Source organism: Micromys minutus (genome assembly GCF_963924665.1).
Source record: "Micromys minutus genome assembly, chromosome: 19".
In the NCBI taxonomy this organism is placed as follows: domain Eukaryota; kingdom Metazoa; phylum Chordata; class Mammalia; order Rodentia; family Muridae; genus Micromys; species Micromys minutus.
In genome coordinates, this window is record NC_137954.1 from 44926397 (window position 1) to 44952305 (window position 25909).

The 25909-nt window shown below is 34.9% G+C and overlaps 1 protein-coding gene across 1 annotated transcript in view; it reads right to left on the reverse strand.

Moving 5' to 3' along the window:
- Window positions 1-3590: 3590 nt before the first annotated feature.
- LOC308433271 (solute carrier organic anion transporter family member 6C1-like) overlaps window positions 3591-25909 on the reverse strand; it is a gene marked incomplete at both ends in the record, with an annotated part of 52049 nt that continues 29730 nt past the window's right edge. The window contains 4 exons of the mRNA XM_080933272.1: window positions 3591-3782; window positions 10361-10514; window positions 15726-15921; window positions 18836-18980. Of these exons, the coding sequence (XP_080789398.1) occupies window positions 3591-3782; window positions 10361-10514; window positions 15726-15921; window positions 18836-18980 (687 nt within the window). The remainder of the gene's footprint in view (window positions 3783-10360; window positions 10515-15725; window positions 15922-18835; window positions 18981-25909) is intronic.

A 25909-nucleotide genomic window follows, 5' to 3' on the forward strand; every position in this document is an offset into this window, starting at 1 on the left:
TAAGTTATAGAAAGATAATTATGCATACACATAGGATCAGATCATCTGTAAATCATGATACTTACTTCTTGTTCATACTCTGTTATTTCTTCTTCAAGTTTTCATGAAAAAAAAAAAAGATTTCTTCTGGCTGAGGTTTCAAGCCTTACATTAAGTACTAACAGAGTTGACACTCTTGCTACTTTCTGAATTGTAATGAAGATAATCTAATAAATTCATTTATACCAATGTTGGTTATTGGCCTGTAATATAAGATTATGCCAGAAAGTTTTCGCTATTTCTAGTTTCTCCGGGATTTTTACAAGAAAATGTTGAATTTTGTCACTAAAATTTCTTTAATTTAATTGATAATTATTATTTTATATTTGTCTCTGTTCTGTTACTATGTTTATGTATTCATAAATGCAAAATCTCCCTTTTACCTTGAAAAGGAAATTGGCTTGAAATAAAATATTGTTGAGGTTTTTGGCTTAGTTGTTTGTTTCATTTTATTTTAAGGAAATATCTTTGCATATACCTAGTCTATGTACTTTCATATATTCTTCCTAATTTTTATAAGTAATATGTAAATTGAAAGGTATCAATTTCCTGTCTTTACTTCCTTGGGCTATAAATATTCAGTATCCTTCTATGATCCTGTGTTATAGTGTATGTTTGTAATGTTGACTTATTTATTGGATATTTTATGTATTGACATTTCAAATCATCTCACCTTTCCATTCCCCTCCAGCTCCTGCTTCTTTTCTCCTTCCTCTGCTTTGTTGAAGATGCTTCCATTCCCACCTAACCATTCCCACCTCAAAATGCTAGTACTCCCCTATACTGGAGAAATGAGCCTTCACAGGACCAAGGGCTTCTCATCCTGTTGATGGCAGACAATACTATCCTCTGCTACATATGCAGCTAGAGCAGTGGGTCCCTATAAGTGTGTCTTTGGTTGGTGGTTTAGTCCCTGGATATCTGCAGGTTTCTGGTTGGTTTATATAGTAGTTCTTCCTATAGGCTTGCAAAAGCCCTCACCTCATTCTGTCCTTTCTCTAACTCCTCCAATGTATTCCTAATGCTCAGTCAAATGGTTAGCTCCATGCCTTCTCATCTGTATCAGTATGGCTCTGACAGAGCTTTTTATAAGAAATCCATATCAGACTCCTATCAACAAGCACTTCTTGGCATCAGTAATAGTAACTGGGTTTGGTGGCTGCATATGGGATGGATCTCCAGGTGTGGGAGTCACTGGATGATTTTTACTTCAGTCCCTGCTTCATAATTTGTCCCTCTATTTCCTCCCATTAGTATTCTGTTTTTCTGTCTAAGATAAACCGAAGCATCCACATTATGGTCTACTTTCTTGAGCTTGATATGGTCGGTGGATTGTTTCATAGGTATCCTGAGCTTTGGAGCTAATAGCCACTAATATCCACCAAGGGTATTTTTTTGTGATTGGGTTACTTCACTCAGGATAATATTTTCTAGTTCCATCTATTTCCTAAAGAATTTCATGTAGTCATTATTTGGAATAGGTAAGTAATTCATTATGAAAATGTACCACATTTTCAGTATCCATTCCTCTGTTGAAGGTCATCTGGGTCTTTTCCATCTCCTAGGTATTATAAATGAGGCTGCTATGAACATAGTACAGCATGTTTTTGTTATATGTTGAAGCATTTTTCAAATAAATGCTTACCAGTGGTATGGCTGGGTCCTCAGGTAGTACCATGTACAATTTTCTGAGGAACTGCCAGACTGATTTCTAGAGTGGTTGTGCCAGATTGCAATCCCACCAACAATGGAGGAGTGTTCCTTTTCTCCACATCTTCACCAGCATCTGCTGTAACCTGAGTTTTTGATCTTATCCATTCTGACTGTTGTGAGGTGAAATCTCAGGCTTGTTTTGATTTGCATTTTCCTGATGACTAAGGATGTTGAACATTTCTTTAGGTTCGTCTTGGTCAGTTGTGTTCCTCTCTCAAGAATTCTTTGTTTAGCCCTGTACCCCAATTTTAATAGAAATATTTAGTTCTCTGGAGTCTAAACTCAGTGCCAGCATGTTTAGGTGGGCATGGTTAGGTAGGAATGGCAGCATCTTCAACGGGAGCAGAGAAAGGAAGAAAGAAGCAGGGGTTGGGGGGGGGAAGGTGAGATAATTTGAAATGTAAATACATTATATATATAAATATGTATATATATAAATGTATGTATGTATATGATATTAGCCATATACCTGATGTAGGATTGGTGAAGATCTTTGCTTAATCTGTTGGTTGCCAGTTGTCCAACTGACAGTGTCCTTTGCCTTATTGAAGAGTTTAGTGCAGAATTCTATCAGACCTTCATATAAAACATAATATGAATACTCTTCAAACTATTCCACAAAATAGAAACAGAAGGAACACTGTCTAACTTATACTTCGAAGCCACAATTACACTCCTCATACCTAAATCACACAAAGACCCTACAAAGAAAAAAACTCCAGACCAATTTCCCTCATGAACATCAATGCAAAAATACTCAATAAAGTTCTTGCAAACTGAATCCAAGAACACATCAAAACAATCATTCGCTGTGATCAATTAGGCTTCATCCATGGGATGCAAGGATGGTTCAATATATGAAAATCCATCAGTGTAAACCACTATATAAACAAAATCAAAGGGAAAAAGAAACACACGATAATCTCTTTAGAGGCTGAGAAAGCATTTGACAAAATTCAACATCCCTCATGTTAAAAGTCTTGGAAAGATCAGGAGTTCAAGAACCATACATAAACATAGTTAAAGCAATATACAGCCAACCTAAAACCAACATCAAACTAAACAATGTGAAACAACAAATATTAGGAAGCAATTCCACTAAAATCATGGACTAGACAAGCCGGCCCCCTCTTCTCCTACCTATTCAATATAGTACAAGAAGTATTAGCCAGAGCCATTAGACAAAGAAAGGACTTCAGAGGGATAGAAATTGGAAAGATAAATGTCAAAATATCACTATTTTCAGGTAATATAATATACGTAAGTGACCCCAAAATTTTCACCAGAGAACTGATAACTTCAGCGAATTGGCTGGATATATAATTAACTCAAACAAATCAGTAGCCTTTCTCTATTCAAAGGATAACAGGTTGAGAACAAAATTAGGAAATCAACACCCTTCACAATAGTCACAAAGAACATAAAATACCTTGGTGTGACCCTAACCAAGCAAGTGAAAGATCTGTATGCCAAGAACTTCAAGTCTCTGACAAAAGAAATTTTAGAAGATTTCAGAAAATGGAAAGATCTCCCACGTTCATGGATTGGCATGGTAAAGGTAGTAAAAATGGCTTTCTTGCCAAAAGCTATCTACAGATTCAATGCAATCCCAATAAAAATTCCAACTCAATCTTCACAGAGTTGAAAAGTGCAATATGCAAATTCATTTGTGATAACAAAAAAAAACCAGGATATATACATAACTTTTAGCAATATAAATATTTTTTCTTTTATATTTCTACTATAAAACAGAAAATTATTTGCTGTAAAGATCTGGTTCGTTTTTAAATATATCATTTTTATGCATTAAGTATTTAATAATTATAAAAATAATATACTTACTTGAGGATAACTAAGGAGACAGGAACACTACACATATTTGAAAAAACAGTTGCAGAAAAGTAAAAGGCAAAAAACAAAGGTAATGTATTACATTGGGTATTACATGTTCCACCATGTGCATCAATAAAATTTCCCTCATCATCTGACGTTGTCAAGCCTTCTTTAATGCAAGAACAATTGAAGTACACCTATTAATATAGAAAACAAAACAGTATTTTAAAAGAGTCAGAAGACAGTAGCCTTATTATGATAAGAATACAAACTAAATAATATCCAACAGAGACATTATAGGGTTTTGTTTGCTTTTATAATATTTTAATGATATTAAAATATAATCATTTCATTTTCCCTTTCCTCTCCTCTTCTCAAAGTCTTCTATGAGTCTCTATTTCCAAATTGAAACCCATTTTTAAAAATTGTTTTATGTATTATTTTACACACACACACACTCACACACACACAAACACATAAGAGCACGTACTTGCAGACATGCACAGCACATGTAAATGCAAATTCCACAGTCTGCATAATATTACCTGTATGTACACTTTGTGTTTGACCATTTGGAATTGGATAAGCAGTTGGTGTGCTCTTCCTGAAGAAACCATTTATTTATTTATTTATTTATTTAGTTAGTTAGTTAGTTAGTTATCTATCTATTTGTTTATTTGTAGTTCAGCATTCCTTTATGAGGGCTTTACTTTGTAGTCTGTAATATAAATCTCTTTGCCTCTGTATCCACAGTATTGGAACTAGGTACATGGCTTCACACCCAGCTTTGAATGCCTGCTTTTAATAATTATTCTCATGCTAAATCTATCACAAATTATTTATAAATGCAAAATTATCTTGAAAATTAAATGTCAGTGAATTACTGTTTATTTAGGTGCTTCTATGTATACAATTACATAAATAAGAAAATTCTCCAAATTTCAGCAATAGTAGTCAAATTATGTTAGCTTTACATTTATTGCACATCAATTTTAATTAACTATAGTGTTATTCATTTTACTACTTTTATCTGAAATTTAAAATTTGGGGAATAATAAGACTATAAAAGATTCTGTAATCATGTTAATAATCTGTTTTGTCATGAACAGAGTTGATTTTTATTAAGCAAAGTTGAAAGATTGAGAGATTAAATTTTTTAAGAGCATACAGAACTGGAGAGGCAGAAACACATACACACTTACCAACACATTGTTAATATGAACTATAAACCACATAACCCATAGTGAAATACAGCAATCATTAAGAGTCTCCCAACCAAAAATAAAGTAAAATAAAAAGAAATAAATACTGATGTATTTAGTGTACCAGACTTTCAAAGAAGAATTATGAAAATACAAAATCCTTAAATTATTTCTCAAAGTAGAAACATAATAAACACTGGTCAATTCACAATTCATTTTGGGGCCAGAGTTACTCTGATACCAAGAGAACAAAACAAAAGAAGACAAATGAAAAAAACCCAAAAAAGTCAAAAAAAAAAATTGGGGACTAATTTTTCTTGTGAAGATAGTCATAAACATATTCAACAAAGAACCTGCAAACCAAATCCAAAACCACATTAAAATGACCATCTATCATGATCAATTAGGCTTCATCCCAGAGAGACATAAAGCAGCTAATGTAATCAACTATATAAATGAAATGAAAGAAAAAACAGACAATATCATCTCGTCACATGCCCAAAACAGTTTGACAAAATCTAACAGCCTTCATAATGAAAGATGCAAAGATACTAAAGACAAAAGGTAGTTAATAAACTTATAGACAACATCAAACTAAATGGAGGAAAACCAAAGCAATTTCATTAAAATCAGGAACCAGATAAGATTTTCCATGTCTATTCCAAAGAATACTTGTACACACACATGGAAGGAGATCAAGGAATTGCAAATTAGAAAGAAAGAGGTCAAAGTATATTTATTTACAAATGATATGATGGTGCTCTCAGTGATCTGAAAAATTCTATAAGAAAACATTTACAGCTGATAAACACTTTCAAAATGTAGCTGGATAGACCCAGGCATATAATCACATAACTATAACCACCTGATTTTTAATAATAATGCCAGCCATAAATGCACACTAAAATGAAGAAAGCAACATCAACAAATGGTGCTGCTCATACTGGATATCTTTAAGTAAATAATGTCAATAGAGGCATATTTATTACCCTGTATGAAACTCAAGTTCAAGTAGATCAGAGACCTCAACATAAAGCAAGACATACTAGACAAACTACATCTTATAGAAGAAATAATGCACTGACACAGGAGACAATTTTCTGTATAGAACACAGTGCAGGCACTAAGATCATCAGTTCATAAGTGGGACCTCATGTAAATTAAAGTTTTCTATAAGAGAAAGAAAACCATCTACTGAATAAAGAGGCAGTCTACAGAATAGGAAAAGATTTTTATAGACTTCATATCTAGTAGAGATCTAGCTGTAAAAAAATTTGAACAACTCAAAATTAAGTATCAAACCCCAAAATAATCCAATTGAAAATGGCTGAGATGCTTTTAATGAAATGTTTGCCATCTTTAGCTATCAAAGAAAAGCAAATCAAAACAACTTTTGACACTTCATCTTATACATGCAAGAGTCGCTAAGATAAATAAGTGACAGCTCATGGTGGTGAGGATGTGGGACAAGGGGAACATTTCCCCATTGCTGATGGGAATGAAAGCTTGTAGAGTCACAAGGGAAACTGTTATGGAAGTTGTACAAAAAAATAGGTAATCGACCTACCTTAAGACACAGCTATACGACTTTTGCCTATTCTCAAAGGATGTTCTATCCTACCACAAGGACAAGTGATCAACTATGTTCATTGGGGTTTTATATATAATAGCTAGAAACTGCAACTATCCTAGCTGTAACAGAATAAAGGGTATGTGGTACATTTATATAACGGAGTGTTACTTAGTTTTTAAAAAGTGTTATAATGAAATTTGTTGTCGAATGGAACTATAACTAAATCATCTTGAATGAGGTAATTTATACTAGAAGGGCAAATAGGGTACTTGTTAATTCTTAAGTGTATATAAACTGCTAAGTATATGATCATCAAACTACAATTCACAGACTCAGAGATGTTAGGTTAAAAGGAAGAATATGGGGTAGATGCATTGACCTCCTTGAGAAGAAGAAATAAAATAAATTTTGTGTTTAGATAGAATGCAGGCAAGAAAGGAGCAGGAGGAATCATGGCTGTGAGAGTGGAAGAAAGAGTGTGGGGAAAGACGGCAGGAATTGGGTCATATTGGGGGGGTGCGTGTTGTAGAAATCTCCAGTAGAGAGTTTCTGAAATCTGTGAGGCTGAACCTACTGAGGACTCCTAGTAATGGAAGTAACGAAGTTTGGACTGGCTTGTAGCCAGGCAATCATTCCAGTGGTGAGACTGACTTGCATTCCTTTGATTTGTTGGCTGAGGGAGTTCCATCTTAATCTCAAACAACACAGGTTAATGCTGGAACAAAAGATCACTCTAAAAACTAACAGTGTGGCCAGTTGCTAAGGAAAAACGCCCACATAGCTCTTTGAATGCAAAGGGATTTACTTCTACCTCTAGTCCAGAATTTCTCAACATATGGGTCACAATCCCTTTTGAGTTGAAAGACCTGTTTATAGGAATTTCGTATTAGCTATCTCTCATACCAAATATTTACATTACTATTTATATCAGTAGCAAAATTACATTTCCAAAGTACAAAGAAAATAATTTTGTGGCTTCAGGGGATCATAATATGAGGAACTGTATTACACAGTTCTTGCATCATGTTATATATTATAGTCTTGCATATTTTGGTCCCTTTTGTACCAGATGATATTTTTGTCAGTTATTGACAAACTGAATTGGGATACAACCCAGCCACAAAGCTCTCAACCTACAATCCTGCCAGCTACCGTGCTGGGGGCAATGATGATGCAGGACTTGTGATAGTAATCCACCAATGTTTGGCTTAACTAGAGGCCCATGGCAGAGGGATATCCATGGGTTACACTGCTGGCATGTCCAAGACATGGAGACTAGCCAGTGACCTAGGCTAGAAACAAGCATGACTGGCAAAAATAAAAAAGTTAGTAAGTAAGTAAGTAAGTAAGTAAGTAAATAAATAAATAAATAAACAAATAAATAAATAAATGATTTAATGAATGAATCCTAATGATATTATGCTATATTCATAGATTAGAGCCATTGTCAGTTATGATCAGAAAGGCCCCCTTCATCTGTAGGTAGGGGTAGCATAGAGAACTTCAGCCAGATATTCTATGGGAGAGAGAGTCTAAATTAAAGGACTCATTAGGGCCCTCCACTGGAATATAGGAAACCACTGCAGTAGAAGGAGAGAAAACAATTGCAGGAGTTTGAGTGGATGGAAGATACCAGGAGAACCTGGACCACTGAGTCTAATGTCCAGGATATATATGATTCCAGAGAAGCTGGAGTGGCAAGCACAGGGTCGGCATGGGTCTGTACCAGGTCCTCTGTGTTTGTTTTACGAGCTAACAAGAACGCATAACAGTGGGAGGTGTGGACCTCCAGTGGTTTTGCCTGCTCTAGGGACTCTTTTCATCCTCTTTGTTTTCTGTGTCCAGAGTGAATATAGAGGATTTTGTCTTATTATATTTTATTTTGTCCTATTTGACTGTTGTCTCTTACCAGTCTGCTCTTTTCTAATGAGGAAACAGAATGGGAATGGATCTGGGGAGTGCAGAAGTGAGGGGAACTGGGAGGAGTAGACGGAAAGGAAACTGGGCAGGATTTACTTTATGAGAAAAAAATATAGGTTTTTTTTTGGAAAAGAGTTGAAAACCTTTTTTAAAATGTCAGAAGCCATAACAGGACAAGCTAATAAACAGCAAGTGATCATCCTGAAGTGGTCTGCCTCGGATTATTATATGATCTGCAACTGATTCACCTTTATTAAACAAGGCTATAAGAGATTCATTTTAGGAAATATTCCTGCTATTAAAATGCTTTTCCTGTTATTATTAAATATATATAACAATAATTAAGTAATATCACACCCCTTTAGAGAATATTTGTGCAGATCTACAAAGATGTACTGTTTTGTAATGATGGTATAGAGACAAATAGATCCTATAAGAATTCCTAAGATTATAACTGATTATTAAGTTCTTTCATAGTGAGACTGCTGTTAGGTTATTTCTAATAGTCAAAATTGCAATGAGAACTGTTGGGATTTTGTAAACCCCACCCTCAATTACCTGGGAATAGCCAGGTATGCTCCTCCCAAGTGACTTGACACTATAAAAGGAGCTGCTTGCCCCCTCCTCTTTCTCTGGCTCTCTCTTGTGCTTTTGCACTTCTCTCTCTCTCTCTCTCTCTCTCTCTCTCTCTCTCTCTGCCTCTACTACCCTATTCATTTCTCCATGACCTGAATAAACTCTAAACTCTCTTCTGTGTTATACCTTCATGTGGCTGGTCCCTTGGGGGGAAGGGATTCCCAACATGGGCCTCCCAGAGGCCTCTCCCTTACCACCAGACCTTACCACCCATCCATAAGCCATATCCCCCCAACTCTCTGCATCCTTTTCCTAACATTGGTGCCTGAAACCCTGGCATCTTTGAACAACAAGAACTCTTCCAGTCTCCCAGGTGTCACCAGTTAATTGCTCTTAAAAAGTAACCAGACTCTTTCCTACTGAGAACACATTCCAAGAGGTTGTAAAACAATTAACCAATGGTCATAGAAAAGAAATTAACAATTTATTATAGGTGCTAGGACGTAGGATAAAATATTGACTGGGTTTATCTATACAAAACTTCACTAATAACTTAGTTATGGTCTTAAACCTTCAGTGAACCTGTGTAGCGGAGACAGGTAATAAATGTTTAGCCAGATAATTACTGCTAATGGATATGTATGTAAACATTCTCTGTTGTAAACTTTTATTTCAATTTATTATTTGTAACATGTAACCATGTATTCTGAAAGATATATAAATACTGAGGTCAAGAGAGAGAAGAGGGGGGGAAGGATGGGGAGAGAGGGAAAGAGGGAGGGAGGGAGGGAGAGTGAGGGCAGTTGTGAGAAGTGGCAGCAGTCCTGGAAGTAGGAACATTCAAGTCACTACCATGAGATTATAAAATAAAATTTTAGCATATTCAATTCGGTTAAGTTATATTGTTCCCATTCATATCAGTTCTCTATAGCTCTTAGTTTTGTAGAATATATATACACATATATTCTACACACACACACACACATACACACACACACACACACACACACACACACACACACATATATATGTCATACATATATAGTGAGATCTGGTACACTACCAAAAACTGGGGACTAGGGATATAGCTCAGTGATAGAGCATTGGTTCAATGCCCCTAGTTTTAATAAATCACATCCATATCTGAATTGATATATAGCAGAAATAGAGAAATATCAGAAAAATACAGAGTAGGCATTTTGAATCTCAGCAGAAAGCACATTTGAAAGAAAGATGACTCAGGCTTGAACTGGGTGGTGCATGTGTGTGTGTGTGTGTGTGTGTGTGTGTGTGTGTGTGTGTGTGTGTGAAAGAATTGTGATCAAAGTACAGTGAGTGCTGCTGAAAAAGAATTTGGTAAACAAAAACTAGGTTTTATTTCCATGTTGTTAATGTTAATTATAGAACATATAAAAGCTAAATTTTGGAAAGGTAAAAGTAAAATCTAGTCCCTATCTACAGATTAAGCACCTTACCAGAGAGGAAGGAGCATAGGGAAATTTACCTTCTCGTTCTGGTATACTTTAGTAGTCTTGCAACCTGCAAAGCAGGGAGAAAAATATTCTTTTTCATCTCTTCCACATATGGAACTGTAGAGGGAAGTTGTGCAGTCACAGTTCTCATTGCACTCAGCAGTGAGGTGTCCAATTTTACCATAGCTGTGAAGTTGAGATTGGGTACAATTAATTCCAGAATTTCAATTGTTAAATAAGTGTATCAGGTACCCAAAAGAACTGTCAATATGCTTATGGAAATATTCTCCACAGATTTGCTAAGGTATGAATGCATAATAAATTGTACATTTAAGAAGGTACCACTCTATAGTCCCAGAGACATGGCTTAGCTATTAAGACCACTTTTTGCTTTTTCAGATGAGCAAAATTTCATCCCCAACATCCACCTGGTTGTTCACAATCATCTGTAGCTCCAGTTCCAGGGAGTCTGATGTCCTCTTATGGTCTTTTCAGGGACAAAGCATGCATATAGTACATAAACCTACGTGTGGGTGAAAACTCAAACACATAAGCCAAATATTTAAAAAATGAAAAAAACCTTTTAAACATACCTTTTGTAGCAGAAGTAGGATATTTAAATTGTATGAAAGTTGTTAATGTAACTACTTCAGAATTGTTTTATATGCAAATACTTTGCTCAGATGTATATATGTATACCCTGTGAATACAGCAGCCAAGGAAGCAAAAGAAAGTCATCGGATCTTTGTAGACTAGAGATAATACCGTTATGATCCTCCATGTGGGTACTGGGCACCAGACCTGGACCTCTGAACGTAGAGCAAGTAGTCTTAAACAGTGAACCACCTCATTAGCTACCTTAAAAAGAAATCTTATAAAGAGGCTGACAGTTTTTTAACATAGGCTTTTGTTGAGCACACAGAGACTCCAGTGACCACAGATAAAATCAGGGAAAACAGACATGTTCAACACAGATTTTTCTCTCAAAGAACCCATGTATATCTGGTCTTTCTACCCAGAAGTCTGCAAATTGGATGGACTGCAGGCATAGTGACTGTGTTATCTGTTGGGGCAGACCATATTAAGCTCTCTCAGCCAGAACTGAAGGTAATCTAAATGCTCCTTACATTACCTGTAAAGATATCAGCTTGACAGAGTTCCCACAGTTAGAACCAGAGGTGACTAATTGCTTATAAAATTTCTACACTATATGTAGGGCCATGACTAGGCCCGATCCTTTCTTCTGTCCTTAAACTACAGCCTATCTCTATAATCAGTTTCTATGTGATCATGCTTCTTTGTGCACTGGGGATCACATTGTACCAGGAAATATTTCCCCCAGATAATTCTGTTGTTTGAGTATACTGATATCAAAGCACCTGGTATCAGACACCCTGAAATTTGATCCAGATTGATGAAGTCAATCAGAACCAAGTTTTCATTCTCATCTCTTAGCAGTTTATTTTTCTTCCTGCTGTGATACCTACAAGAACCTCCCTTTATTGGGCCAAATCTAAAGCACAGGGCCTCTGAGAATGTAAGAACATTTTCTTTAAATGGATATTAGGCTTTAAGGATACTTAGGGCTCTCACAGAAAAGCTTTCTCTACCTTTAGAAGAGTGGTACTAACTTCTCAGTCTTGGTGACAAAACACTTTGTACATTGATTAAAATGTTTGTTAACATCCAGAAAAATACAATATTTATAGTGATAGCTAATATGAAGAGATCCCATTATAAGGGAGATAAAATCCCTGTCAATTGTCCTTGAACAATTCAGAGAGGTAGGAAAATAGGTGGGTGGGTGGGTAGATGTATGAGTAGATGGATGGACGGATGGATAGACAGACAGACAGAGAAATAGACTAATAAATAGAAAGACGATAGACAGACACACAGGTAGAATTTTCCTATCATATCTATAAAAGAGGCAGAATAAACTCCACACCTCCTAAAGTTCCAGGACAGCAACATAGGTTCAGGGCTCACCCTCCTCATGACCTGACCAGACCTCAGAGATCTGCAGTCTGCCTACTGTCAGCCCTTCCTGTCAGAACCCATTAGCTCAGAGCAGCTACACATGAATTACAAGCAATGACAGGTGGAGCTCCAGCACCTGCAACATGAGCTTGTTTTTTTTTGTTTTTTTTTTTTTTTTGTTGTTGTTTTGTTTTTTTTATTTGTTTGTTTTTTTCTCATACCAGGAAAGTATGTCTCTTCATGACAGAAAAAATATCAAAAGAGCCCAGCTTCAAGTACAGTAATGATTACTATTTTAGGAGGTAAAGCACTTAAGCTACTGCTGATTAAATTTCCTGAGGTACTGGTCGTTGGGTTTATTGAGGATATTCTGTCCTCCTGCTCTTCAAATCAGTGTTTCAGTTAGAATTTAGCAGTTATGGTAAATAAACTAAAAGAACAAAATTAAAAATTTGGGGACAAAATCAATTAGATACCATCTTACTGCTAATTCTACTGAAGATTTAAAACCTGCTCTTAGGTTGTTTTCTGGAGACAAGTGATTACAATTTGAAAGAAATGTAACACCTAAAACACAGCAGCCAGACTGAGGCTCTCCATTAACTGACCTCATGTATAAGTTAGCATGTGAAGGGCAGGGATGCACTGAGAACAGAAACCGACCTAAGCTGAGAGAAACACTATTGAAAAGGGTTGGGACTGTAGAACGGGGATAGTGAATGTTGACACTTGGCATGATGTTCTAGAGAATGGAGTTCAGTAAACAGAAGTTGGAAAGGATGGCAAGTGAATAGTTTGGATACAAAAATTCCAAACATACAAAATGGCATCAGGTGCCCTAGCATTTGATACAAGTTGAGGAGATCCACCTGAAGCAAGAAATTTTACTCCAACCTCTTTGTGGTTCATTCCTCTAATTCCATGATACCTGCAGGGATGTCCTCAGTTCATGGTTGAATTTCTACTAGCAATATATAGGAGCTTCAACTGTTAGCTACAATTCCTTGTAAGAGTATGATTTCACTGATCTAGCCATCCGGATATGGGAGAGTTTGCTACTGACTAATGACAGTGAATTCATTGCCATCCGCATATTTTCATGTATGTATAGTTATTATTTGATGGCATTCTGGTTCAAATCCGTTGTCTATCTTGTTATGTTGTTTATTTTCTCATTACTAATGAAACCACTATTAAACGTTGCATATGATCAGAAACAAGTCTTTTTTATATATTGTTTTTAAATGACTCTTGACAATCTGTGGCTTTTTTTTTTTTTAAAGAGTCCTTGAAATCCAGAAGTAGTGGCAACTTTAACTCCAGGATTTGAGAGGTGGCAGCAGGTCCTTAAGCTTGAAACCAGCCTAGTATATGTAGTGAAGTCCAGGGAAGCCAGGTGCACATAGCAAATCCCTGTGTGAACCACGCCCCCTTGAAAATAGAATAGAAAGTCTCTGAAAAGGCAGGTTTCAATTATTATTAAGTCCAATTCACAAGTTTCTTCCTGGATTATTAGTGTTATGTCTTGTGAAAGAAATCCTCACATTCAAGATCAAAAAGATTTTACTCATATTTTCAGAATAAATTGTGCAATATTGTATTCATTCACAAAAGACATTCTACCTAATAAAGCTCATACTCCAGCAGTCCAGTTTCTTATACTGTGGAAGGAAAATCTCTATTGTCTCTAATGTCCCTGTATTCTTCCAGATAGAAACATTTCTATACATTTTTGTATCAAATTAATGGATCATGTTTATATTAATAAAATATAATTTATTAATAAAAATCAACAAATTTAGTCCAAAAAATTAAATAATTTTATCTTCTGTAGTAAATTTTGTCTTACTTTAAGGCAGAGATATAATTTCTATTTTTTTTTTTTTTGTGCTACACAATTGTAAGTCAATGGAGCTCTTACATATTGGATACTTATGTAAAACTAGAAGTGGTGTCTTAGATTCTATTTCCAGCTGTACATGTAATTTTTCCAGGGATATATTTTTAAAGAGTATACGCTCTTCTCAGCTTTACATGGATGACATTTCTTGTATTCATAATGTATCCCTTGGCTACCTGTTCTGCATCTTCTAAAGATCTGTAGTCAATACCATTGAATTTTTTGGCTTCACAATTTTCTTTTTTGTCTCTTGAGCTGAATCTTCCAAATTGTTTTTATTTAGGAAGCATGTATTTTCCACTTATGATGTTTTAGGATTTGCCCTACTAATACATATAGGCACTTTAATGTATGTGAAAATTATTAGGAAAAGAAATGATATCATTCTATTATACTTTAAATGCATTTTTAAAAGATATTTTATAACTGATAAAAATTTTTCAAATGAATTTGAAGAGAAGTGCCATGTTTAAAAAACTTAATATTCGTTTATGTGAATACTTGAAATGCTTTTGCTTAGGCATTAATTTAAATGAGTAATATTTTTCTTTATTCTTAAATGTTTTTTTTTTAACCTTGAATATTTGGGCAATTTATTTGGACATCTTATTTTTTCATCTGCAAATAAATTAATAGAAATGGGATGTTTTTCATTTATTTCCTGCTGAAGAAAAGAAGCAGTTAATTTTTAGTATTTTCTAGTTCAGTGACTGTTCAGTTGACAAGCCATTAATCATCTAGGTCCAGGCTCTCCAAATTTTTATTTTGGAAATATTTCTCTATTGCCCATTATATTCATCCTACAAGATTAACAATTATTTTTGCACAGGTAAATCTTTAATTTGTATATTTTATAAAATGATTATTTTCCACTACAGGTATATCTCATTGCTATGTCTACAAACTCATCACCTTTCTGAAAGTCACATAGATGAATCTGTAAGAGAAGCAGGGTTAGCATCATGTTTTATAGCCTCACGGTCATCTCCAGTGGCATTGACTGAGTCGTAGTTATTCATACGCGATCCCAGTGAAGCTGAAAGTGCTATTATTCCCTTTTATCTTTTCACTTGCTCAGTCCTTTGGTTTTCAGTTGCATTTATCTTATACAATATTTAATATTAACTCATGATGAGCCCTTTGAACTTTGTATATTCAATCTAAAATGTCCATGTTCATGATCAAATATACTTTAAATCTACTCTGATATCTATCAGGTAGAGAAATCAGTTCAAAAACATAACATTAAATCACATTATACATATTCTAGTAACATTTTTTTTACTGCCTACATACATTAATGCAAAGTTTTGATTACAAATGACTAATGAATGCATGATAAATAAATATATATCTATGAGATAAACACATTTAATATGAAAAATAAAAACATATTTTATACTTTGTATAATTAATAATTCCAAAAGTTACATATATTTATACAGTTACTGAAATATCAGTCTGGAAAATATTATTTCAGTACTGATTAAAAATATAATATTCAAATTTATATTTACCCATCATAATCCTCATTGATCCCAGCAAATGTCGTCGTTTCACACTCTACAAAAAAGATTAATAAGAAAAGCAGAATGGAGGTAACAGTTGTCAGTAATGTAAATTTCAACTTGTTTTTGTCAGTCATTTCCAATCTATCAACAATTAAACCTCCAAGAAAATTGCCAAGTACACCTCCTGGAAGTACAAATAGTCCTGAGAAATGAAAACAAAATACTGTTAAACATAATCTGCTGAAAGCACAGAAAAATTACACATAGATGTCATTCCCTCACCTATAGATTTATAAACAAAACAAAAAAAACCTAGATAACATGGTATTTCTACAAGAACACATGCTCCAATATATTTATAACTGCCTTATTCATAATAGTCAGAAGCTAGAAACAACCCTCAACTAAAGCATGAATACAGAAAATACAGTTTGTTTACACAATGAAATACTATGCCTCTATTACAAACAAGGAAACAAGGACATCATAAAGTTTGTAGGCAAATGGATGGAACTAGAAAATATCATTCTGAGCTAGGTAACCCAGACTCAAGTACAGAATACCCATGATACAACCCACAGATTATAAGAAGTTTAAGGAGAAGGTAGGCCAAAGAGAGATATATCAATCTCACTTAGGAAAAGGAACAAAATAATCACAGGAGACTGATGGAAGGAGGTATCTGAGTGGGAGAAGGGGGAGGGGAAAGGAGGATAGAAATAACCAGTATCTAGGGGTTCCCAGGACTCAATGGGGGTGATCTTAGCCAAAATGTACAAGAGTGGAGAGAGAGAACTTTTAGTGACCACCTCAAGTAGCTAGACAAGGCCCCCAGTCGAAGAATGGTGTCACAAACTCACAGTTAAAATTTTTGGTCCTAAATTGTTCTTGTCTAAGAAAAATGCAGGGACAAAATGGAACAGAGACAGAAGGAAAGGCCATCCAGTGACTAGCCTACCTTGTGATTTATAGGTTTATATATTTTATTTTATTTATTTAAAAATTTTATATATTTTATAAGAAACTAAAACTCATATTTGCCACTATTACTGAGAGTAAATCATGTGGTCAAACAGAAAATAATTCCCAGAGAAAAATCTACTATTTTTTAACTAAATGGGTTATACTATTAAATCAAGTTCTAATAATTATTATTATACCAGAGATTAATGCATCTCATAACAATTGCTGAAGAATTTTCTATCTACAGTAGATTGAGACTAACACAGAGGCCCAAAATGGCCAAGATACAGAGAAGGAAACTGAAGAATGCTCAGCTCTGAATGGAACATATGCACAGCAAACCTAAGGTTCAGGGATCACAGAGGAAGAGGAATCAGAAAGAGTGTAAGAAGCCAGAGCAGTGGATAACCACAGAGAAACAGTGTCTTAACATGGAATTAAGAGTTGGGCAAACAAATTCATGCTCTGGCCATAAGCTATTGGCAATTTATAGCTGCTTGGATTAGGAGAGGGTACTCTCTGTTAAGTCTACCTTAAGGTATTGCTAGGTTTCTTTTAAGAGTCTATCTTGAGTTACCACCAGTCAAATAATTTTCTTGAGCTATAGACCTTTGTAATTGGTTGTTTTAGGACACAGTTCTCTGGATAATGGAGAACGTTTCATCCAGGAGACTTCCTCAGCCACATGACAAAATGAAATACTTAGTATGGGATGCTTGACAAAACCAAAGCTTTGGCATAGAACACTGAAAATTTGCAGATGGATAGTCAGTCCCATTTGGGGATGGACAGGAGTCTAAGTCACTGCTGTAGATACCCAAGTTGGCTCAAAGTTCATCCTTACAAGTCAGAATAGAGCATGCGATTGTTAATATTTTATTTTGATCCGATTGCATATACACAAAGAGACTAGTGTATAAACATATGGAGAAGCCAGATAATAAAAAAGAAAATAAAAACAACTTAATAATCTGCTAATGATCAAGACTTCTGCACTTGCTGATACTTGGGTTTTGTTTTGTATTGTTGGTTTTCTGCACATAAGTTATATTTACTCTTTCTTCCCTTTCAATCCTTGTGTTTAAGATTAATGTAAATAGATTAATGTCAATGCACTTTTATTTTTTCACTGGATATACATGCTGTAACATGCCTGATTGACATTTATAGCCTCAAATTAACTATTAGGTTAGTTACATTTCAATTATTTCTAGAACATTTTAATACTTCTATTCACAATGTGTTTTAGAGCCACATTCTCAATATAATTTTAATATTGAAAAAGTATACAATAGCAATTACTGTTTACTGTCGAAACATAGAACAACTTTTACGAGTATGCATAAAAACATATCTGTGAAATTAGGCATTATGATGTTTAGAAGAATTAAGATAAAAGGTAATTCTATATATCATAGTATTATAATAGATGAACAGTGGAATCTCTCTGACAGTAAAAAAAAAAAAAAAAAAAAAAAAAAAAAAAAAAAAAGAATACCACAGCAAAATTACATTGCATCAAGTTTGAACCAGTGTGAATCTGAAAAACAGAGTTTCAGGTTAAAGAAACAGAAGAATCAGTAAGAAATATAAATGTTTAATAAAACATTGAGGACAGACACAGAAACAAAATTGTATAGGAGGACCTAAAAGAATGATACATTATGGCTTGAGTTGTTTCTGAAAGGAGAGGGAAAGGGCCTGGGCATGTGTGGGACTGAGATGGCAGGAAGATGGGAAGCAAAATAGCAAAGTGAAATTTTATTTACTAAAAATATTGATGTAGCATTGAGTACTCATCAAATGATACTCAAGTACACTGCATTACCCATCTTCTGCTTACATGACATTTTTCATACATTTCATAGCCATATCCATATATCCATATATCCATATATCCATATATCCATATATCCATATATCCATATATCCATATATCCATATATCCATATATCCATATATCCATATATCCATATATCCATATATCCATATATCCATATATCCATATATCCATATATCCATATATCCATATATACATATATACATATATACATATATACATATATACTTATATACATATAAACATATATACATATACAAAATATTCATATTGTAAAAAATTTTAAAACATCAGTATAAGAAGAAATATCTACCTGTGAGCACAGAGGCAATTCCAGGCGTTATTAAAAACTGACTTTGTAAATGGTGGGGCAAAAAGAATAAAGATGCATGAAAAGTCAAACTCTGTGAGACTTTGGAGAATGCCTGGGTCATCAACAAAGGGTTCCTCAACATATACTGAAACAGAGAACAGACCATATTACATTGATTTTATCTCATCACATGCAGAACTGTCTTCCTTTAGTCTAAACCTAACATTTCATATTATGAAATTCAAATTATATAATTACTCAATAGACATATTCAATAATAGACATGTAGCTTGATTTCTCTCTAGAGCAAATATACCTTTTAACTATGTATCTGTTTGCTTATTCAAAGTGTTTCTCAGTGCCTTATTAGATACATTCATAGTTCTCATTTCTCTATCTCAGTTAGTGAGTATTACTTTTTCATTAGGTGATTTCACTGTATTTATTGGTTTGAATAAGATTAAACATTTATGTAATATTTAACTCTACAAAGTCACAAAACTCATTACATTAAAAACCTGTATGCATGTACTCTTTTCAACACCTGTGGCAGAATAGCTTTAGAATCGTCTATTCTTGGAAGGGGTTTAGGAATGAGAGGTTAACCGGTAATTCATTTCAAAATTTGGTCCAAAATTTTCTTCAGGTTTTATCTTTATATAACACCTCAATATCAGAGAATTCCATTTCTTAAAGAAAAATCTTATACTCTAAGATTCATCTGAAAAAATTGTAATGTTTGTTAGGCCCTTGTAATAGTCATTAAGTCACTGAGAATGGGAAGACGTTGCAATTGCCATCAGAATACAGCTGAGTATTCAAAAATCTAACCATTAATACAGCTAATATGAGATCAAAAAAGCCTCCAGCTAACTCTGCCCTTCCTTCAGACTGAGCTGTTCAATCATTGCATGTGCAGCTCAGAAGGTTTAGACTTGTCTAAATTTTACACTGATAAGGTAAACAGTTTTGTGTTATGGTACTAAGTTTTGTCGTGCAGCAGTAGCATAGACTGCCATGGATGAGGTAATTTGAAGTATTTGACGATATTTGTCAGATTCTACATCTTCATAAAGACATATGCAAGATAATGTGTTTTGTGTTTCTATGGTTTCACATATAAATGTGAAGTTTGGAGCTCAAGAGATGCCTCAGTTGTTAAAATGCTTCTTTTTCTCAAGGACCTCAACTCAACCCCGATAACTCATATGTAAACGGTGCCAGGCAAAGTGTTACAAACTCATAATATCAGTGCTGAGAGAGGAGGATACAGGGTTAGTCCCACTGAGGCCTATTAGGAAACTAGTTTAGTCTACATAGCAAGCTCTGGGCTGGCACGTTTTACAAAAGAAATTAAAAATGGATAATTCCTGAGGAGGAACACCTGAAGTCATCTGGACAGCACATGTAGGTGTACATATTTCCATGTGAACCTGAACATACATGAACATCTACATACATGCGAATAAACATGAACCATTGTATCTCTCCATATAATTTACATATTCAGTGTGTTTGTGTGTGCTTTTCTATTATATGTCCTTATGGTTTGAGATGATTTGCTAAGAATTCACTATTTATTGTATTATATTCTTACATTTAGGTACACATTACTAATGTACTGAACTGCCTACAAATTAATTCATATATATACAAAATATCCTTTGGGAACACTGAAGAACTGTTTAAATCAGAGTAATACCAAAGAATAATAATCAGCATAAAAATAAATACACATACCCCAAACTATTGCAGTATATTAACAAATGCAATAATATACAATTAACCTACTAACCATAAAATGATAAAATAAATGTGGCAGATGTGTACATACATCTATATGTGTATGTTCATGCACATGCATAAATAAATCCATATGTATATATGTATATACATATATATAATTGAGTATTATTTGCTATATAGATGAATTAAATCTCATCATTCTTAAATGATTAATTATATGTAAGTGAAGTGAAATGCATTATGTTAAGTTTAAGAGAAAGACAAATCCAAAATGCTCCCTGCAGTATCAGGGGCTAAGGAAATAGTTTGTGTATAGAATGCTTATTATAATAGTGGTACAGAAGTAAAACTGGAAAAGATGAAAGGTTGCAGAAAACCATGCTAGCAGTAAGGATTTTTTGTACGGTGGGATCAACATGATCAACAATCATAAGCTATGATGCCTCATTCCCACTTAGAAGGGCAGAAGGAAGTGACCACAAGTGGGGAAGGAGGGATCTAGAGGAAAAGATGATGAGAGGGAGAGTGGAACATGACTTAATCTTGGGTCGGGGGTGGGGGAGGACTCAAGCCCAGAGGGCGAGCAGAAAGAATGGAAACAGGCAACCTCAGGAAGTAGGAGGTTTGAAGGACTCTCAAGAATGTACCAGAGACCTGGGAGGTGAAAGACCCACAGGACCCAAAGGGGGAGCCTAGATGAAATGTCCTACAGTGGGGAGAGGGAACTTGTAGAACCCACCTCCAGCAGAGAGACAAGGCATCAAGTGAGGGATAGGGTGGCTATCCCACAGTCAAAATTCTGACCCATAATTGTTCCTCTTTGAAAAAACTGCAGGGATAGAAATAGAGAAGAGCCTGGGGGGGGGGGGGAGGTCCAGGGACAGGCACAAAAGGTGATCCATCTCAAGGCAAGGCACCAAGACCCGACACCATTACTGAGGCTATAGAGTGCTCCCAAAAAGGGACCTATTATGAATGCCCCCTCACTCCGAAAATATCCTACAAGCAGCTGAAAGAGTCAGATGCAGATATTTGCACTAAACCAATCAACAGAAGCTGCTGACCCCTGTGTTTGAATTAGGAAAAAGCTGGAGGAAGCTGAGGAGGAGTGGCAACCCTGTAGGTCCAGCAGTCTCTAACCTGGACCCCTGGGATCTCTCAGACACTGGATCACCAACCAGACAGCATACACCAACTAATAAGAGGCTCCCAACACATATAAAGCAGAAGACTCTCAAGTCTGGCTTCAGTCAGAGAAGATGCATCTAAACCTCAAGAGACTAGAGGCCCCAAGGAGCTTAGAAGTCTGGCAGGGTGGATAGAGTAGGAATGTTCTTGTGGAGACAGGGGGTGGAGTAAGAAGGAGGTATAGGATGTGGAATAGTCTGAGGGTGGACCGTGAAAAAAATTTTCCTTTTTCAAGGAAAAAAATCTTGATTGTAAAAATTTTTTTTAAATGTAAAAAAAAAAAAAAAATCAAAAGTATTATCTTCAAGATTATACTTTACATAAAAGTTATAAGGGTAGGATGAAAAGACACTAATTTTTCATAATTCAATCAGTGCTTGCAATTTTCAGTAACTGAGATATCATAATGAACTCTATTAATATGAACAGTACACTCATTTTATTCAAAGAAATTTACATACTACAAAACTGAGCACCGATTCTTAGACTTTACAACATATTGCTAAAAATTTGAGCTTAATATTTAACAATGTAAATTATTTATATTTCATTTTTGCATTGTTAAATAATAGGTGTATGTAATATTTATATAAAATTAATATGAAATAATTAATACCTGATACTCTAGAACTGCAAACCTGATACTCTAGAACTACAGTGGCCAAAGGAGGGTTAATGTTCAAGTATAGCCTGACCTGAACAATAGAATGCAACTTCCAAACATGGAATTAAGTGCTTGAGGAAGTGTAATCAGTTATTAAAATAGATAAGTGAGTTCATAAAGATAAGCATTTAGAAAAGAGGAATAGATGAAAATCTTATATAATTTGATATATAAGACAATGAAAGCAGTCCCTGCTGTGACCCTAGCTCCTGTTCAGACAAACCCTGACAATGTCAATTCAGCCCATACAAGAAAGGTAAGCTCAGTTCTGTTCCATTGATCTCCTTGCCTGTCTCTGGACCAATACCATGCAGTTTTTATGACGATTGATCAGTAATACAATTTGTGGTCAGGGATGGTGATTCCCCCTGACATTCTTTTACTTTTGAGAATAGTTTTTGATATCCTGGATTTTTTTGTTATTCCAAATGAATTTGCAAATTGCTTTCTAACTCTATTAAGAATCAAGTTGGAATTTTGATGGGGATTGCAATGAATAAGTAGGTTATTTTGGCAAGAGATCCTTTTTTACTATATTAATCATGCCAATCCATGAGCATGACAGATGTTTCCATTTTCTGAGGTCTTCTTCAATTTTCTTTTACAGAGATTTGAAGTTCTTGTCATACAAATTTTTTACTTTCTTGGTTAGAGTCACAACAAGGTATTTTATATTGTTTATGACTATTTTGAAGGGTGTTGTTTCCCTAATTTTGTTCTCAGTATGTTTATCCTTTGAATAGAAGAAGCCTACTGATTTGAGTTTATTTTATATACAGCCAGTTTACTGAAGTTGTTTATGAGCTCTAGGAGTTCTTTGGTGGAGATGCTGGAGTCACTTAAGTATACTATCATATCATCTGCAAATATTGATATTTTGACTTCTTCCTTTCCAATTTGTATCCCATTGACTTCCTTTTGCTATGTAATTACTCTGGCTCGGACTTCAAGTACTATCCGGAACAGATAGGGGAAAAGTGAGCATCCTTGTCTAGTCCCTGATTTTAGTGGGATTGCTACAATTTTCTCACTGTTTAGTTTGATATTGGCTACTGGTTTGGTGTATATTGCTTTTACTATTTTTAGGTATGAGCCTTGAATTCTTTATCTTTCTAAGACTTTCAACATGAAGAGGTGCTAAATTTTGTCAAATGCTTTCTCAGCATTTAATGAGATGATCATGTGTGGTATTTTTTTCTTTGACTTTGTTTATATAGTGGATACATTGTTGGATTTTGATATATTGAACTATCTTTGCATCACTGGGACAAGCCTAGTTGATTATGGGGGATGATTGTTTTGTGTGTTCTTGGATTCAGTTGGCAAGAATTTTATTGAGTATTTTTGAATTGATGTTCATGAGGAAAATTGGTCTGAAGTTCTCTTTCTTTGTAGTGTCTTTGTGTGGTTTAGATATGAGCATAATTGTGGCATTGAATAATGAGTTGGGTAGTGTTCCTTCTGTTTCTATTTTGTGGAATAGTTTGAAGAGTATTGGTATTAGGTTTTATATGAAGGTCTGATAGAATTCAGCACTGAACCCATCTGATCAGTCCTGGGCTTTTTTAAGTGAGAGGCTTTTGATGATTGCTGATATTTCTTTAGGGGTTATGGGACTTTTTAGATGGTTTATCTGGTCCTGATTTAATGTTGGAACCTAGTATCTGTCTAGAAATCCATTTCCTCTAGATTTTAGAGTTTTGTTTAGTATAAACTTTTGTAGTAGCATCTGATGATTTCTTGAATTTTTTTTTCAGTTTTTGTTATGTCTCCCCTTTCATGTCTGATTTTGTTAATTTGGATACTCTCTCCATGTCCTCTAGTTAGTCTGGCTAAGGATTTAGATTTCTTTTTCTCAAAGAACCAGCTCCTGTTTTTGTTGATTCTTTGTATAGTTCTTGTTTTTTCAACTTCATTAATTTTAGCTCTTTTATGAATGTGGGTGCCCTTTACATGGAGTGTAGATGTTCATATTTGAGAGTTCATATTGATAAATTTTTGTTTTGATGAGTAAAATTGTCCTTTTTATTCTTTATTTTTTGATAATTTTTGGTTCAAAATCTCTTTTACTCCATATTAGAATGGCTACACTAGCTTGTTTCTTGGGACCATTTGCGTGTTTCTTGGGACCATTTCCTAACGTTTCACTCTGACACAGTGTCTATCTTTGTTTCTGAGATGTGTTTCCTGTATGCAATAAAATCCTGAACCTTGTTTATGTGTCCAGCTTGATAGTCTATGTCTTTTTACTGGGAAAGTGAGACAATTGATGTTAAGAGATATTAAAGAATTGTGATTATTTTCTGCTGTTTTTTTTTTTTTTTTTTTTTTTTTTGTTAGAGGTAGAATTATGTTTGTGTTGTTTTCTTCTTTTGGGCTTTTTGCAATGAGATTATTTTTCTTGCTTTTCTTATGGTATAGTTTCCCTCCCTATGTTGGAGTTTTCCATCTATTATCTTTTGTAGTGCTGGATTTGTGGACAGATATTGTATAAATCTGGTTTTCTCTTGGAATACCTTGGTTTCTCCATCTATTGTGATTAAATATTTTTCTGGATAAATTAACCCGGGCTGGCATTTTTGTTGTTGTTGTTGCTCTCTTAAGGTCTGTATGACATCTATCCAGGATTTTATATTTGTCATAGTCTCTGTTGAGAAGTCTGGTATAATTCTGATAAGTCTGCCTTTATATGTTGTGGAGAGCTGCGAGGTGCCGCGCCCTGACGATGGCACTGGTTTCACCTTCCACCTCCCTGATGGTGAGTGCTCTCAGTCCTAAACAACTCCTTATGTGGCTGTGCCTGTTCAGCCTCTGCATTGAAGCAGCCTATCTGCAGGGCCCATGTGGCTTATAGGGGTTGGCAGGCGCAAGGGGATTTAAACCTGTGTGGGCGTTCCCCTGGCATCAGAGGCTGAGGCAGAGGCAGAAGCAGAAGCAGAAGCAGAAGCAGAAGCAGAAGCAGAAGCTTGTTCAAGGATCCTGAATAAACTGCTTGAAGAAGATCTTCCCCGGGTCGTGTCTTCCTTGCTGGTCGAGGTTGGGTGCGACAATATGTTACTTGTCCTTATTACCTTACTGCTTCTAGTATTCTTTCTTTATATTGAACATTTGGTGTTTTGAATATCATGTGACAGGTGAAATTTTTTTTCTGGTCCAATCTATTTGTACTTTTGTAGGCTTTTTGTATGTTCATGGTCAATTCTTTCCTTAGGTTGGGGAAATTTTCTTGAAGATATTTAGTGGGCCTTTTTGTTGGGAGTCTTTGATCTCTTCTACATCTGATATCTTTAGGTTTGATCTTCTCATTATGTCCTAGATTTTCTGGATGTTTTGGTTTAGGAGCTTTTTATTTTTGCATTTTCTTTGCCTGAAATATTTGCGCCTATGTTTTCTATGGTATCTTCTGTCCCTGTGAAACTTGCTTCCATCTCTTGTAGTCTGTTTATGATACTTGCATCTGTGATTCCTGATCTCTT